Source organism: Trachemys scripta, chromosome 2, assembly GCF_013100865.1.
Source record: "Trachemys scripta elegans isolate TJP31775 chromosome 2, CAS_Tse_1.0, whole genome shotgun sequence".
Lineage (NCBI taxonomy): Eukaryota > Metazoa > Chordata > Testudines > Emydidae > Trachemys > Trachemys scripta.
In genome coordinates this window covers 153775312-153793607 of record NC_048299.1, presented here as the reverse complement: position 1 = coordinate 153793607, position 18296 = coordinate 153775312, and the positions used below count along the sequence as shown (strand labels likewise).

The window sequence follows — 18296 nt, the reverse complement described above, 5'->3', positions numbered from 1 at the left end:
CTACTTGATATCAGTTTCTCTGTTTATCAAAGGATGCTAAATAGCAGCATTACAGATGCAGCTCTGGCATTTTGGAGAGTAAATACAGCACAATACAGCACGGGCAGGCCCAGACTCTTAGCTCCGAGCCCAAAGGTGGATTAGCTAGCTAGCTAGTACTGTAACTCCCACAGGAGTTACATAGCTGTGTTTATTGATGTACCGTACACCGAGTTGTGGGACTACTGTCCACCCCTGCTGAACATCCTGCTATTCAGAAAGGCAGGTAGTTCCATCTATAATGCAACAGCCCTCCAAATAGCTATGCCAAGCATTTCACTAAGCATCATTTAGTTAGCCCACTGCTGTACATGGGTTATTAGACAAGCCCTCCTCTGAACCAGGAAGCAGAGAGTAACATCAACAGGGCCAAAATCATCATTAGTTTGAGTCCACTAACCTCAATGGAGCTACACCAGAGTTTATATGTAAAGCATCTACTGTGTCCCCGACATTTTGAAGACAGGTATGAAGACAAGTGCTTAGCCCTAATGGACGATGCACACACGCAAAAGGAGCAGCATAAAAGCAGTGAGATTGAACAGTGCTATTCTATGTGCATCTTGTTAGAGTCACTTTTTCCCCCTAGATCAGGCACAAATTCTGGCCCCTTGCATATTTTAAAATAAAACAGACAGTGATTAATAGAAGGGGAGTATGTATGTGGGGTGCTAACTATTTTACCCCAAACTGTGTGTGCTACTCCAAACTGCTATTTTGGAGGTAGGTGGTTAGATGATGGGGAGGGAAGAGAAATGTTCAAATAAGCACTTGTTTTTGTTAAGTAATTACATCTAGAAAAAAAACAACAACCTAGAAGCCTCAAAAATCACCTGCCACTTCATTCTGAAGGTGGAATAATGAAATAACATAAAGACAAAGGCTTTAAAAAAAATCCTTCAGAATGGGTAAAAAATATAAAACGATCAGAAGTACAAAACAGACCGTTTTACCCTGCTGCACTATTGGATATAGTGGAGTGTCCAGCCACGTCAGTGTTTGCGCCATGCTTTGAACACCGAGGATGCCAGAAGTGCGAAGTATCGCCGCTATTATTCCATCCATTCTTTATACTCACCTTTCACCATGTCAAAGCAGAGGCTACCATCTATTTCTCTGCATTTGACAGGTAAGAGCAGATTGGTGCCTCACTGTCGTGCAGTCTCACATATTTAGTCTCTAAAGCAAATATTTAAATCCAGTCATCCTTGAACTCTCACGGGTGAAAAGGCCAGTTCTACGGATATCTGTGCCTTCACCTCCCCATTACTCTACTCCTTAGGCACAACTTCATTGACAATAAAAAGTTGAATTGGAACCGGCTTTAACAACATGTCAAGAGGCCCTAGAGTAGAATATTGTAATGGCACTGGATTTTTACAAACACCTGGAACAGGCTTTAGTTGATACTTCCCCACTTCCCCTTCAAATATATCCAGTCCAAAAGAGACTAGCTAATAACAGTGATGTCAAAACCAGTGTCTCCTCTCTCACCTCAGCTGCAGGTACTCCCTCTGGTGGCCGACAGTGCAGAACAATCATCCCTTCAATAGGAACCTCCTTTCCTTGTGGGTCTTGCTCAAAGTTTTTCCGTAAATCTGAAAAAAGGTGAATGCAGTTGTTACATCACCAATGCAGTTTATTTGAACTAGTTTCAAGCTCAGCTGCTGGGATGTGAGGTTTTCCAAAAGCCATTCTTCATGCAGTTTATTTTATATATATGTTGTGGAAGATATTAACAATAAGGCTTAGTAATTTTCTACCACTATATATGTTCAAAGCACTTGACAAACATAGACTAATATCCCTCTCTGGAAGGTGGGTGTATAAATATTTTTATCCCCATTTTACACATGGGGAAACAGAGACCGAAAGTAGTGACTTGTTCAAGGCCACACAAGTGAATCAGGATTAGAACCCAGAACTTCCTCCCTCTCACCTTGTATGCATCCCCCCTAAACCATTCTGGCTTTCAAAAGGTGAAGTATAATCTCCAGGAATGCTTTGTAGTGACACTGAAACAACTTTAAAAACAGTTTTTTCCAGCCAATACCAATCAAAGGATATTATTTTAAAATAAAACAAATGAAGCTGATCTGTATTTTGTGGCAATATGATTCATTAAAACTTCCGTCATTAACTATCCTCATGTCTGACTGGATTTGCTAATGCAAAAATGTTTACTTATAAAACATTATGTCCAAAGATTCTTTGGACACTTGGCAATCAATACACAATTGAAAAGGAAGCACAGAAGCGTAACTAGCAATATGAAATCTGTGCAGACACTGCAGCAAGTTATACAATTTCCCCCAGCACTAGACAACATGCCCATATCTTCCAAGATAGACACCATTACATACTGTCTGGTCAACAACTTAGTGGGTCAGAACTTTAAACAGTATTAATAAAGGGCTGAAGGAAGAATAATGGTACTGTATGGGGACTGGCAGGTTTTTAAAAACTATTTTAAGCCATTGTGGATTTTTAGATCTGACTATAGCTATGTTCAAGCATTGGGACCCACCAGGAAAAGAGTGAAGAGGGTGGGCAGGAAAGAAGGTACATAAGTAACCCATCCAGTACCAAATGCACAAAGAAACACCCACACAGCCTCCCTCCAACAACCAACCAAGTATAAATGATAAGGAAAGAAAAGCAACTTGAGGCTTGCCCAGAAGGATTCCACCAAAGTGCAAATTAGGATAGTCATAATGGATGAAATTCATCCCGTACAGTGGTGCCAGCACAAGGTCTAAGATTCACTTAAGTCCCACTTACCTCATATTTTGATTACTTAAATGGTGCTGTACCTCTGCACCCCATTTTTATATCCCCGTGTGTGTGTTTTAATAACCCTTTTATTCAATACTCCTTTGGTCCTCCTTGATATTGGGATATAACAAGGGAGGGGATATAATGGGGGCGGGATAGCTCAGTGGTTTGAGCATTGGCCTGCTAAACCCAGGGTTGTGAGTTCAATCCTTGAGGGGGCCACTTAGGGATCTGGGGCAAAATCAGTACTTGGTCCTGCTAGTGAAGGTAGGGGGCTGGACTTGATGACCTTTCAAGGTCCCTTCCAGTTCTAGGAGATGGGATATTTCCATTATTATTATTATATTATTATATAATTCCACAAAGGCAAATCCTGATCTTACTTCTACAAATGCAAAGAGGAACTGCAAAGCTCCACCGTGCCAGAGGAAGGTCTGCAGGTGGGACGCACGGAAGGGTGCACACCACTGGCACAGAGCCCACGTATGTGGGGACTCCTCCGATGGTCATGCTTTAGGTTTGACTGGAGGAAAGGCCGACATGGTCAGCGCATTCACTGTTGGAAAAATTTCTCCACTCAAGGTGATGGTAGGGCTACTGGCTACCCTCTTAGGGTAGAGTTGCCTCCATCACTTCTCCACACCCTAGGGAAAGCTTTTCACTTCTTCCCCAAGGAGATTCCCAGGTGACAGATAAATCTCCTATTACACAAATTCTCTAGTCCTCCTTCCCCACCTCTTCCATGCTAGCACTGCAGAGGATACTCTATTAGACTGGAGCAGCCTCCCCAAGCAGTTCCACCACTGATGTTCAGCCTTGGGAAAGAAACCCCTTACCCATGGGGATCCCTGTGCCAGAGTCTAGATTTACCCGGTAATAGACGACACATTCCTTGCAGCCATGCAAGCACATGAGAGACTAACCAGAAGGAAGGTTATTTACAGCATGTACTCCAAGTGAGGATGTTTCCGTTAGACAAAGTCGTTTTCTTTAAACAGAGTGCCTCAAATTCCACAATGTGGATTTATTGATTTAATTTTCTCCAGTGCTTACAACTTCATGAAATACGTCCCCCTTAAGTAGCAGAGGCCCTGAATCAGTTACACTTTTATACATTTTATAAATACATTAAGATTTATTTTTAGCAAGTCAGCCACTCACTGGAAAAAGATGCAAATATCACATTTATGATTCTCTTTTAATGTTTTTTTCCCCACGTAGAGCACTGTAAATAAGTATTGGTTCCCTATTTAGAGAGTTATTCATTAATACTTAGAATACAACTGTGTCCACAAGGGCTTTTTGTTTCTCTGTCTTCCAAATTGCTCTACAAAAATAGCTACCTGCTATTTCAGAAAACCATAAATTGCAATATTGCTTTAAACTTACGATTCAGAATCACAAGTTCTGAGTGAAACAGAAGGCCACCTGAACTGGTGTAACAACAAGTACTGTGATCCAGGTCTGAAATGAAATACTAGTGATCTCTGCACTATCACAAATTAGATCTGCACATTCTCATCTGTGGTCCCTTAGGGGATATTCCCTGAGTCAAAAATCCATGCTCCAAGTTAAGCAACTGGGTTGTTCATCAGAGACAGCCTGACACAGGTCCATGACAAAGTGAGCTCCTGAAAACACATGGGGGGATCTTACAGAATCCTATTCAGAGACTATTCATTTTGCTCGTCTGAACTGTGCTCAAGGTCTCACCATCTTTGATGCTCTAATTTCTGGAAGCGTTTTTGTGCTGTCTATCCCACCCCTCACAAAAACACTAGTGCAAGAAAAGACATCAAAGAGAATGGTGAATGAAGCAATACCATTCTCAGGTGCACAGCTCTACTGTGGTCAGTATGTTACAGGACACAGAAATGGGGAAGAACATGGTCCAGAATGCTTGCCAAATTTGTAAAATATCTTAAATTATTTATGAGAGGTAGGTATGTATTATGCAGATGATCAGATTCCACAGTGATTGGCATGATGTATATAAAAAAACAGACAGCTAAACCAACCACTTGCTTCAGTTCATTCCTTGTTCTCTTTTCACTCTGCCACGTTAGGGGAGAAAAAAAAATCATAGCACAGAGAAAAGTCAATAAAAATTCAATTCAGAATAATAGTCTTTTGCAGCTCAGCAATACGGGGGAATTATCAGCTCATTCAATGTTATGACAGTTAATGCAGTGAAATAAAAATTGAATTTACACATTCAAACTAAATCAGCCAATGAAAAATCAGTCACTTATAAAAATCAGGGGGTTGGTATGTTGTCCTGTTAGTTTGCCCAACTGTTTTATTTAAATTGGTCCTGCCAAGGAAGCATAATTGTAGAAGCAAACTCCAAAACAATCTTCATCTGGGCCAAAAAGGAAATACACAGTTAAGGCAAAATTTCAATGTGTTCATAGTCATTTGAGTTTATGATGCTTACTTAATTCTGAAGAGCATTTATGGTCCTTGGATCAGAGGAATATTGTACCCATTTTACAGATGGGTAAGCTGAAAGCATGGAAAGGAGAAGTAGTTTGTCTAAAGTCACCCAGTGAGTCAAAGACTAAGCTGGAAACAGAATCCAGCAGTTCTCACTCCCAGTCCCCTACAAGTATCCTAACGTAATAAGTGCACATCAAAGCTGAGCAATTGTTTCCTTCTTTTACAGACCTTTGTACTTACCTATTAATTAACAATGTAAGGTATTTGCCTAATAACCAGAATTAGCGATTTAAAAGTAAAAGATAAACTGGGACCACAAGAGGGTTAGAGAAAGTATATTCCTGAATCCTCAACTAACAGCAATGCTGCAAAAACACAGTTCAGACCCATCCATGAGAAAAATGCACCAGCTGTAATTGTAAAGTGAAAACCAGATGAAGCTTTGAGTACCTCCAGTCATACAACACCCTGTATTATAACATTCATATTCGGGTACTGTCCTTTTGGCCATTGGATTTTAATGTTTCTCCTCGCCATAATGCTGTTTATTGTGTTTCCTAGTTTCTCCTGCATCGAGATAATGATCTGTTGATTGTGAGTGATAACACTGCAGTGTAGCAATTCTGATATGAGGAGCAGAGATGGGCTGAGACAGAAATAGCTCCCCAGCCTGAGGAAAACTACTGCCCCTTCTCCCCAGTATTTTACAAATACTGGCATTATGCAACCTGCCTGGTAGCTATGTTTCTTCTATACTGTTTGGGCGGATAGGACAATTCATCTCTAATCCTCGGTACAGTGGCTGCTATTAAAGGAAATTAACATTTGTCAGACCAGATGAGCTGTATCTGCAAAACCACAGTCTTTCGCTATACATGTTACAAGAAATAATGGCAATGTGTGTGCTAACTTGGAAAATAGTGATTTTTCAGTGGTGACTACAATAACTACACTGACTTTAGTGGAGTAATACTAGGAATGAATCTGGGATGAATTTAACCTTCAATGCAACATCACCAGCATAGCCTGAAAAGAAATATATTCTAAATTAATTCTTTACTTTGCTTCTCTGCACATTGGAGTGCCTTTCAAACCCACCTTCGGGCAAGAAACTGACATATATGGCATGTTTTGGAAATAGTTTAAACAGCAGAGCATAAACTATACAGGCTAATACAGCAGGTCAGAAAACAAAGTTTTTCATGAAAAATACTGGAAGTACAGTAGAACCTCAGAGTTGTGAACACCTCATTATGGTTGGTCTTTCAAAAGTTTACAACTGAACACTGCCTTAATACAGTTTGAAACTTTACTATGCAGAAGAAAAATGCTGCTTTTAACCATCTTAATTTAAATGAAACAAGCACAGAAAATGTTTCCTTATCAAATCTCTTTTTTTTTTAAACTTTCCATTTATTTTTAGTAGTTTACATTTAACACAGTAGTGTACTGTATTTGCTTTTTTTTTTGGTCTGCTGCTGCTGCCTAATGGTGTACTTCCAGTTCCAAATCAGGTGTGTGGTTGACTGGTCAGTTCATAACTCTGGTATTTATAATTCTGAGGTTCTACTGTATTTAAAATTTTGACAAGCAGAGCAAACATTTTTAACCAGAGCTAATATGTTATACACATCTAGAACACAGAATTCAGCTAGCCTTGGCAAGTTAGCCAGCTTCACAACCTTGGCACTAATTTACAGTATAGCTGCTTAAGTAGATTACTGTTGGTTATATTATAATACAAGAAGTTTTGATCCTCTTCACAATGTCCTCCAATTTGGGAAGCAGATGTTGTGCTTGTCACTATATTTTTTAAGTACAGTAGATAGCATGACCTTAGGAGCAACAGCTCCTGGTTTTCCAAGCCAATGGCAAAATGTGAAAATAGCAAAATAAGGAACAACTTCCCCTTGCCACATGAAGAAAGAGGAAGTTATTCTTAAGTCTCTATAAAAGTACACAGGCAGTAGAATAATAGCCCAGTTCACAAGTGAGATGAATAACCTCTTAGTTAGATTTACCTGACTCTTCTTCAATGGCTCTTTTAATGTCTTAAAAACAAGGCTCTTTTTATTTATTTTTTATTGTAAATGATCTGCTTCTTCCCATAAGGAACAATTTCTTCTTTCCAGGGACTCTAAAATGTCTGGCAGGCTGTACCCTAGTCTCAGTTCTAATAGGGATGTTTTTATCCCTTTTCTTTGTAGATTTTTCTTCTCATTTGTTTTCTGCTGACAGTGTAATTAAAAAAAATATCACCCCATTTTCCTGTTCTCATCCTGCTTCCCCCACATCAGCCCACACAATCAATGATGTGTTTCAATATTCAAAAGCAGATTTAGAATAGCAGAACACAAAAGCCTCTAATGTATTCTTGCATATTTTTCTGAAAAATGTAGCAGACATACATTGTTAAATGCTTCTGCAGATGTCTTTAGACCCTTGTCATCAGCACAGAGCAATAGGGCACATTCCAGTAGGTTTTCAATTTGCATTAACATTTCTTTTTGCATTGCACCTGTGTGCATGCAATCCAAGCAGAATCTCTAAGAGAAACAGACTTGCTGAGTACACTTCAAAGAAAATCATCAACCAACATTAAAATAAAAAGGAGCTCCGGCAAGGCAGCATCAGAACAAATATGGTGTGTTTTCTCTAAGGCTCCTGTAGTATTTCACAGGGAGCGCTAGCAATGACAATACTTTCCTAGTGCCCGATTACCTTTAACCCTAGCATAACAGCCAAAGCTTGACTAGCACACACTGATTCCACTTACAGGCTATGCGGACTGATGCCTTCCTGCTTTTTGAGGTCCCTAAATGGCTCCATGCAACACACTGACACCAGTAATCTTCTGGCCCATGAAAATCCTCCACCTGCTGCCTCGTCACGTTGATGAACACCTCTCGAACCTTCAAGCCTGAATAGGAAAGATACAGAAAATTAGCTGATACAGGACATCTTACTCAGGCATAAAGCTAAGGTTGGCCAAACCTTTTCTCTTTAATTAACCAATTCCATTTTTAATCAAGGCAAAGCTTTAATTAGTTTGACAATAACATATTACTGCTAATTAAATCTGAACAGCTGAGTAGGTCAGAATGCACAAGTCGGAAGAATTACCAACCGAGTTTGGGCTTTGGAATAATGTAATATCTGCCTTAAAAATCTTTTCTTTTCTGCCTTTGCTTTCCAAATGTTTTTATTTACTGATTGGATTTGTTTATAAACTACAATAAAAGTGAATCCCCATCCAGCCCTCTTGACAACCTACTGAAAATACACTGACAGGCCAGTCAATTAACGCCTGATCAAATTAAACGCCGTAAGTGTGACAAGAACTGATTGACTGCCCCACTGAATCCCTGCCGAAGTTACAACCCACCCACACTCATGAGGAAGGGAGAAAATATGAGCCTTGTACTGTGCACCAGGGTGTCTGTGTAAGTCTGGCTGCTGCAGTCCTGGGGAGAACCCAAGGTCTGAGGTCCTGATGGAGAATGCCCTGCCAGCTGACCAATCTTTCTTGTATTGATGGGTTAAGTAAACCAGCCACCATTTTAAAGCATTGTCTTTCTTTACAATTATCACAGACGATCGTGTTCATACCATTCAGACAAGCATCTTGTTTGTTTTATTCAGACTCTTTCCACAGGCCCCTGTGCATGGTACAACCTCCCTGAGTTCATCTGCGGTCCTATATTTAAGTCCCTCTTAAAGGCCCATTGGTGCTGTGCTAAGTAGGGTAAATCTAGCGGATGTATATATTAAAACGAGTCTCAATTCGTTATTCCCCTTTCCCTAACTTATGCCCACTTATCTGTCTGTCCTTAGACAGTTCTTAAGGGATTAGTCCTTCTTGAATCTCCTAGCCCATAATAATTATAATGAACATTAAATGCACTGATCATAGTATTCTAGAGTTGGTAGAACATATCTTATTGTGGGAGCAAACAGCATAAATTATTTTAAGGCAAACAGGGATCTTCCATATTGTTATGTGAGCTAATGAAGAGCAAGGTGTACCGGACACAAGTTGTAATGCAGACCATACATTTTACCCAGATGAAAATTCTAGCACTGGTTCTGTATTTGGGCATACAATTCCCAGTTATTTTGGGGGTGAATAATCTGTGCTGATAATACATCAGATAAAAGTTTACAAATATTTCCTCAAAGTTGCTTCTCCTAGAACTAGTGCATGAGCAAACAGGTTCATTTTCAATTTTTACAGTATTATAGGAGGTTCATTTTCATTACCAGAAAGATGCAAATAACTCAAAAAGAAGTGAGAAAAGAGTGAGACAGTGACCAGGAGAAAGGATTGCCTAATTAAGAACAAACAGGAAGAGAGCTAAGTGTTCTCTCTCTAATTGCTACAGTCTAGCATTCATAATCTGCTGGGCATGGGAAATATTCAGCAGGAGCTTTCTTCAACCCAGAGATGCTGGACATCAGGCTTGAGGGCATGTATGGGACATACTTAGCGAGACCTGCCATTTCTGACACATGCTGCTGGTACAGCTGTTTTACTTAATATAAGAAACACTGTGCGTGAGAGTGGTGATGGTCTCCTTTGAAGTCTCAGGAGGTTTTAACTCTGGTTCTAGCAAAATGGGACTGGGAAGAAGAGGTGACAGTAGTGGAGAGACAATTCACTATGAGGATTCTTCTGAGGGTTTCAGGAGTTCATAGAGTTCCAGGGGACAAACAAGAAAGGTGATATTTCTCATCAGAACTAACTAACACACACACACACACACACACACACACAATATAGCAACAGTGGTATCCTCATATTTTCAGTTCCACAAAAGCACAGAACAATTGGACTGAGGAGGAAAGCAAATGAAAAACCATGCAGCCAGCAAAGCTGCCAAATGCCATAGGAAAAAAATCCCATAATCCAGTTCTACTGAGCTACTGCAAGAGAATGGAGGAGGTAGTCAGCAGAGTTGATTAGAAAACTGAATTTCTGACCTATAGGAAATTATGACATTTTGAAATGTGTTTTTGTTCAAATTTGGAATCATGCCAATATTCCAAATTTTTTCACAAATTGGACATTCTGAACCATTTCAATTTGGAAATATCAAAATATTTGTTTCAATAATGTTGAAATTTAAATTAACATTAATATTGTAATGTATATACTATACTTTTAGTTTAATTTTATTTTGACTTACAATGTAATTAAACTAAATGTTTTTACCTAATCAAAATGAAATAAGTCTAGATGATTCATCAACACTTTTCCATTAAAAATCTTGTTGAAAGCTAAACATTTCCTTTTTTTTTTAAACCAGCTCTAATACTGAGTCCATCAGGAAAACTGTTTTCATGTATAGTTACACTTCACAGAAGTAGAATCTGTGGTTGTGTCCACTCTCCTACAAATGCCCTTTAAATGTGATTGCTTTCAACTTATTGTCGCTATGGCCAGAGATTGCTTTGTGTCATCTTGTCTAACATTCTCTTTCAGAACAGAGCACCACCGTCAGTTGCATCCTTTCTGCTCTTGGCAAAGGGCATTTCAGGGGACCCCAGATATTTCCAGCTTGGTTCAAGAAAGACACCATCTCACCTCCAGGGTAAAATGATATGCTAAGGATAGCCACATATCAGAGAGGGGGAAATAACGTTACACTACAAAGTGTGGCCCCAATTCTCCTTTCCTTTACACTAGCAGTGGAATTGGGAGGTTCTCTTTTCCTACACAAGACTGAGAGGAGAGTCAGGGTCCATGCATCCTTCCCTCCCTAGACTGATAGGCTGTGGCTGTTAGCCACATCTTTGACACTCACTGTAGGACAATCTGGGGGAGTGGAGATATAATCCAAACCCAGTAAAAAAGCATCACAAATAATTTGAAAGATAGCTGGTCATAAAAGCATTAATTTAAAAATGGAGCACATTCATTCCTGCCACTTTTTTCTCTCTCCCCTCCTGTGCCATCCTGAGATACTTATTTCCCCTTGGCTGGAAATGAATGGAAACTCAATCTCAAAATATTTCATGCCTGTGAAGTTTATAAAGCAGCAAGGAATTTCTAAACCTGAACTCCATAAATTGGCTTCCACTTAATCTCAGGCATCATTAACAGCTGGGTATTTCACTTCTGAAAGGCATTAGGAAGTCAACCTGTTCCTTCAGTAAACAGTAGCGATAAGGCCCACCAGGAATACTAGAGGGGAGGTCAAATCAGCCTTAAATGCTGTAAAGCAAAACAAAATTTGTGCTACTTTGCCAGCAGCTGTTAGAGAACATTTTACTTTTTTTCACTTACTCTATTTGCTTTGTCACACTACTCAATGGCATGGCCAAACCTGTGACCTTTTATAAAGGTGTCTCATTAGCCCTATTAGCCACTCAAATGCTCATTCTGTAACAAGCAAGCGAACATCTTTCTGGTTTGTTTTGTTTAAATACGCACACTGATGTTGCAGTTCTGAACAAAGCTGTATCTTCTGTTATGATGGAAGCACAGCCCCGGGAGTGCTATCAGCAGCTTCCCCTCTCTATTACACAGCACTGTGGCAAAGAGACTGCTCGCCCCATGATGAAAATGCCCCATCTCAATTGGAACAGCTCAGAGAAATGGAGCCTTGCATGCTCAGCCACGTATGTAGATTGGCCTCTGGTTTAAAGATGAGGGTAGCTGCAATAGGCTTCATTGGGGCAATCCTGAATCAAGGCAAGTTGCCAATGGAGCTCTTAACTGGTTAAAGTGTGGGCATCCATGCCATATCAGATGAATTTCAGATGTATATGTCTGCCTAATGCTGCACATCATAAAGCCACGCTATATATTGCAGCGACTTGTTAGAATTGGACTCGTCCAGAACTGCTTAAAGTGTTTCATAGTCCCTGTACTGCTACCAACTTACAGAGATTCTCCTTCTAACGTGAATAATAAGGGCCTGGAAATGACTCCTTATTACTACCATGAAATTTTGAGCAGTCATCATTCTGGATTTAGCCAATTATGGCTTAAGTTTTGTTAAGATATGTTATCTCCAATCTAGAGCCTAAATTTTTCAAAAGTGATTAATGTTTTTGAGTGCCTAAGCAGAGATACATTAAAAGTTCCTGGTTTTAACAAGGCAGGTGCTCAGCATTTCCTGAACAATTAGACCCCTTTAAGATGTCCCAAGAGAGGCATCCAAAATATTTGGGAAATGCTTAGAAATACTTTTTTCTTCATCAGAGCACCATCCTATTTACAACTATTTTAGAAAAACGTGGACAAAGTAGTCCTATTTGTGGCAGGAGAAATATGCTGCAGTTCCTCATCACTGCAGTTCACCCAATACTACCAAGAAGTATATCCACCTACCTCCTACATCTCAAGAGATACCAGCAAAATTGTTCATAGGAAATGTCATAGGCAGAGCCCAAAATCCATGCAAACAAAAGCTAGCATGTCATAAACACGAGCAGAATTGTACCTGATAACTTGCATAACTCTAATAAGCACTGAAAGTCCAACCCTTTAAATTATTGTGCAAATTATACCCGTCATCTTTTGTTATACAGTACAGCCTTACAGAATATAAAATTATGATTGTGGTACTGATATGCTAATAAGCTTTCTGTGCTGTTGGATGGTTTAGTTGCAGATAGACTAATGCTGGCAGCAGATGAATAATTGCTCTGTATGCACTAAACATAACGCAGCAGCACAGAACTTCATCATTTGTCAGCTTTATTTGTTTAAATGAGAAAAATGCTGACAGCAGTTATTGCTGTAATCCTTTTATTTATCAGAAAAGAAAACTCTAGTTACTCTTCACAGGTCTGATCCTGTTGGGAACCCCAAAGATGAAGTATTTTAAAAATAATTTGAGGTACGTTCTGGAATGTTCAAGTGGAAATAAAAAAATCAGAAAGAAGTTATGCCTTAATTTAATTTTTTTTATTACAGACGCACCTAGAGGCCCCAACTAAAGCTACATCTCACACTGAGCTAGTCGTCATTCCCCTGCTTGTATGCACATACTCATCAAGCTAGTGTGAGTATAATTAGCATGGTGACACTAGCAGCAGCATACAATCGCAGTGGATATGTACTCAGCCTTGCCTCCCCGCGACCACAGCTATGCTACTATTCATACTCATGCTAATTCAATGAGAGAGAATGAGTACGAATACATGAGCAGGGGAATCCCACCCTTAGCTCATAGTGTAGACATGGCCTAAGACTGGGTCTTTATTGTGCTAGGCATTGTTTGTACACATAGTACACCCCCTACCTTGTAAATAAATAAGATAGACTTAGGGTGCAGTAAAGGAAGTTTAACTCTCTCCAGTCTACAAATCAGGAACCAAAGCAGAGAGAGATGATGTGACTTGACTAAGGTCACACAAGGAGGCTATGGCAGAGCTGGGCTGGAACCCAGGTCCTGTTGTGTCTCAGGCTTAACCAAATGGCCATCCTTTCTTCATACTATTTCTACTCTTCAAATTCATAAAGACCTTTGTCTTATTCTAAGACTATTATTTCTGCTTTGTAATACCCAAATCTGGGAAATCATATTTAATATTCACTGCTGTGCCAAAGTAAGCCCAGTGCCTACCACCAGCTGTCCCTCCTACCTTTTTATACAAGTGTAATAATGAGTTGTAGATAAAACCCATCAGTAGCATTGTGCCTTTGCTACCACTGCCAAGTGCTTCTTGTGTACATCTGATTAGGAGTTGCTGGGAGGAATATGCAGAGATATATTCCTTGCTTTGTTATTACATTTCCTCTTTAGAAATGTAGAGGATTTTTGGGGGGAGGGGGGGTTGTTGTTGTTGTTGTTGGTGTTTTGCTGTTTTGGGGCATCATCTTTATGTTTATCCCTTCAGCAATTTTCACACTTACTGCCAGCAGAAAAGCAGGGAGGGAAGGACCCACTTCCATTTAACGTGATCTGCTTTCACAAGTTCTAGGGACTATCTCTGAATGACGAGGGTGCACTCTTGGCATAATTCCAAATACCACTCTAAAACTGAAGGCTGCCCAGTACCCAAAATGCCATGCCAGCCTGCCAGTAACTGTCTTGCTAGTGTCTAAACCTTGGAGGAGTGACTCAGCTAAGAACTAGGACAAATCACTGTAGCAGTCATTATACTATTCAGGTTTAAATATCAGGAATCAGAACAAGCAATCACATTCATGACCTGTCACACGCTTTCAGACATGCGGCATTTTCGCCACATGTCCTGAGAAGTGAATGCTTTGTTAACTCAATTGTTGAAGACTATGGAATGCCTCAGAAACTGTGGCCCACACAAGGAGAATTAAAGTCATTTTTCTGTCATTGAGAATCTAGATACAGAAATACAGTTTTACATTTTGTGCATCTCATTAAAATGCAAAGAAACTTTGAGGGACATCACAGCTCATATTGCTTAATACCACAGCTAGCACAACTGGGCTTCCTGAGCCAAGAGTGCAACCATCCATTCTGCAGATTAGGTGTCTGCAGGCTGGAATACCTGTAGCAGTAATTTAAATATGGATAATTAAAAAAAAGAGGTGCCGTATTTCTTACTTCCTTTTTTTAAAAACCCATCTAATGATTAAGTGAAGCTAAAATGACTTTTGCATCTTCATCCTAGCAACAAGATTAAAGTGTACTTATATTAAATCAGATTGTATTTATTAGATGGTGACAGTATGGCACAATCTGCAGTCCCTTTAGACAGCAATAAATAATAATATTCCATATACCTCAAAAGTAGCACAGCTTCTGCTTTGAGCAGAGATACCAAGAACTAAAGTCTTGCACTAAACGCATTCTCCAGTTTAGCATATATTGTAAATTGTATACAGATTCCTCTGGAAGTAAACAAAGGAGGTACCAGTACCACCTGATTTATCCCAAAGGGATAGAACATGCAGGGTTGTAGAGACACATCTGGGCAATTATTACCCAGTGTTCGTCATACCTATAGACTCCTTTGTAATACACATGTACCCACTATCTCACAAGTATAGTTCCCAGAATTATTGGAATCTTCCTTTCTAGCTTTTGAATTGGCGATTCCACTGGTACCATTTTCTACTAGAGGTATAAAATGTCAAATCTCAGAACAAAGAGGCACACCTGGAAATCCGATCTGGTCATCTGCATTATAACTCCCAGCAATAAATAGAGCAGAAGTAAAAAAAAATTAAAGTCAGCAGGACTTATGTGCTGTTGGAAAGTTTACACTAAGTTACAAAAATGGCAATAAACAAGTAGTTGAAAAAAATTTCACCAGGTCTATCCCTCAATTTAAGGCCGCTGAGCTTTCCATCCATTCCCACCACCACCCGCCATTAAGTGTCTCAGAACAAGATGTAAACATACAAAAAGAATAAAATACCCATAAACTATTTTTTCATTTGTCTCAAAAGCATCCCAAAATAAAGTTTAATTTATGGTTATGGCTCAGTGTATGCAGCCTTCACGTGCATTTTGGATTCTGAAAATACAAACAAAAAGGATTCTGACCATATCCATGTTCAAATAGTAACAATTTTTGGTGATTTTCTAATGCTGGGCTGCATTCAAGCTTGCAATTTTTAGGTTCTATATCCAATTTGTAATTGCCTGAGCCACTAAGTTTAAAAATCTCAATGTTACCTGTGCAATTTTAAAAAAAATCTATGTTGCTCTCTCTTAATCAATTTTGCTATTAGTCCAAGGCTTAGAAAACATAATTGCAGTGTGGACAAGACACATTTTCATTAACCATATGGAAGAAAAACATTTAGGAACGACATTTCTTCTATATTGATTCAGAAATGCCTTTGGAAGTAAAGGTTATGCCTATTAAATGCTTTTCAAAAAGGTAACTGTAAAGATTAAAATTCATTCATGAATAGCATTTACAAAAAGCCTTTAGAGTGTAATCTCTTCAGAATCTGTCACTTACACATGAATGCCTTACACCACCAGCATTTTAGATATGAAACTTCTTTTTAAATGGTGGCATTTTCCCCCCAAAAAGGAATTTATTGTACCGACAGAGAGGATGTTATATCTACACAGCTATTTCCAAGACATGGAGTTGCCTAGCAATCTTGGAATTTAACAGGAGGAGAAGGTAATAAAGGAAACAGAACTGTGAAATTACAAGAGGGTGCCGCTTTAAATTGGTTTGCAATACTTATCAAGATGTCTCTAAATGAGAGGGGCTATAGGATGGTCTAGGAGCATGATAAAATCTGCTGATCATTTTTCAGCATTCTTCCTTCTCTTCACTCTCTATTTTCAGACACACACTTTTACAAGATGCAATGCTCCCACTTAACTTCATTAGCTGCCAAATATCCCACAGAGGGGAAAAAAAAAAAAACATTCAAGCCATACAGTTTAGTAGCACTGCCACAGACTTCCAAGCTCATCCCCGCTGGGTAGAGACAAGGGGTTCCGTAAATGCACAGGTTTTCCCTACTTGTAGTTCATGCTACAGGTGTCTTAACTGCAATACCAGGGACTCTTGCTCCCTCCAAACCCCTCAGTCATTCTCTTTCGAAGCCTAATCCTGCTCTTGTTGATATCAGCGGCAAGAAAAGCAGCAGGATCAAGCCCTTAACCTCCTCTTTAAAACTTTGACTGTATTAAACTTCATTCCCGTTTACAGTTATTACTGCCTGCAGCCCCACTCACGTTTCCTCTCTCCCTTTCCCTGTGTCTATTCAGCCAGAATAGTTAATTACAGCTATACATTTCAGGGCTAATCTTTTCCTACACTATCTCCATTCATGGCTCTCCCTTTCTATCTTTTAAGAGCTGTTGTCCTCAAACTTTCTGAAAGAGGTGCCCTTTATTCTTCCCCTCTAAATCTCACTCTCTCTCTACATCCTATTTCTCCCCTCTGCCTTTTGTGTTTTGCCAAAAAGCAATGTATTCTAAGATATTTTCACATGAACATATAAGTCCCAGTCTTACCTGTACTTTCATCCATGCTTTCCTCAGAGACATGCTCATTTTGGTGGACCCATTCACCATTACACTTGAAGAAAATCTGCATAGCGGGCATGGCTTTGCATCGCAAGGCAATGGGGTTGCTTTTAATGATGTAAGCATCATCTGGTTCCTGCATAAAATGAGGCAATGTTCCAGGAGCGGATGGGAGAGACTCAGGAAGGGCTTCACTGTTGTCATTTCCTGACAGGAGAGAAGAAAGGAAATTTTTGCATATTGGAACCCATAAGAGGTGACAGTGACTTACATGTTAGCCCATAATTCAATAGGAATACTTCTGGTTTGGGTTCAGTTAATACTCGATTTTCTATCATTTCTGCCATGTCATTTTGCTGCCTAAATAATACCTGGAAACTTATTATCTAGTTGTATTATGGTAGCACCTATGGGCCTCAATTGTGATTGGAATGGTAGGCATTGTACAGACCAATAGTAAGAAAGAGCCCCTTGCCCAAAGAACTTGCCATCTAAAAACCATCGAGACACACAAAGGAAGTATCATTATCCCCAATTTCACAGATGGGAACCAAAGCACAGAGAAATTGAGTTGCTCAAGCTCAAACAGGAAGTCTGTGGAAGTACTGGAAATTAAACCCTGATTTCCTGAGTCTCAGTCCAGTGTCTTAATCACAAGAACACCCTCCTCTCAAATACTACATTTAATTTCCTTTAGGCAGTTGTTGCAGATTTAACAGTGATCAGCACGTTAACTGTACAGAAGTTTATTGATATGACCAGTGTTATTTTAGCATCCTGGCAGTGGAATAAACAAACAGCCACCTCTAACAGGGTTTGAAGAAACTTCAACACACTTTGAGATCGATTCCATTTATTATTGTCCTTTTAAAGATAACCAAGGAAGGGAAAGATCTCACCTAGCAGCTTTCATAGAGCCAGAACCTGCAAGATGTTGAACTTGTCCAGAGAAGTATTGAGCGTCCTCTGCTCCTGTTACAGTCAATAGGACCTGAGGGCGCTCAACTCCTTATAGGGCAAGGCCATTTACCCTCTGTACTCCCACACTTAGTCAACCAGATGCTCAAGACTGTGAAGGGCAAGAGAGAAGTACTGCAATACAAG

General features: G+C 39.6%; 1 protein-coding gene across 2 annotated transcripts in view; it reads right to left on the bottom strand.

Moving 5' to 3' along the window:
- UNC5D (unc-5 netrin receptor D) overlaps positions 1 to 17408 on the bottom strand; it is a 150686-nt gene extending 133278 nt beyond the window's left edge. For both annotated transcript variants that reach the window (XM_034761949.1, XM_034761950.1), the window contains exons 1-3: positions 17181 to 17408; positions 8030 to 8173; positions 1534 to 1637 (exon numbers count right to left, since the gene is read on the bottom strand). In XM_034761949.1, coding sequence (XP_034617840.1) covers positions 1534 to 1637; positions 8030 to 8173; positions 17181 to 17334 — 402 coding nt within the window. In that variant the 5' untranslated portion in view covers positions 17335 to 17408. The remainder of the gene's footprint in view (positions 1 to 1533; positions 1638 to 8029; positions 8174 to 17180) is intronic.
- Positions 17409 to 18296: the final 888 nt, after the last annotated feature.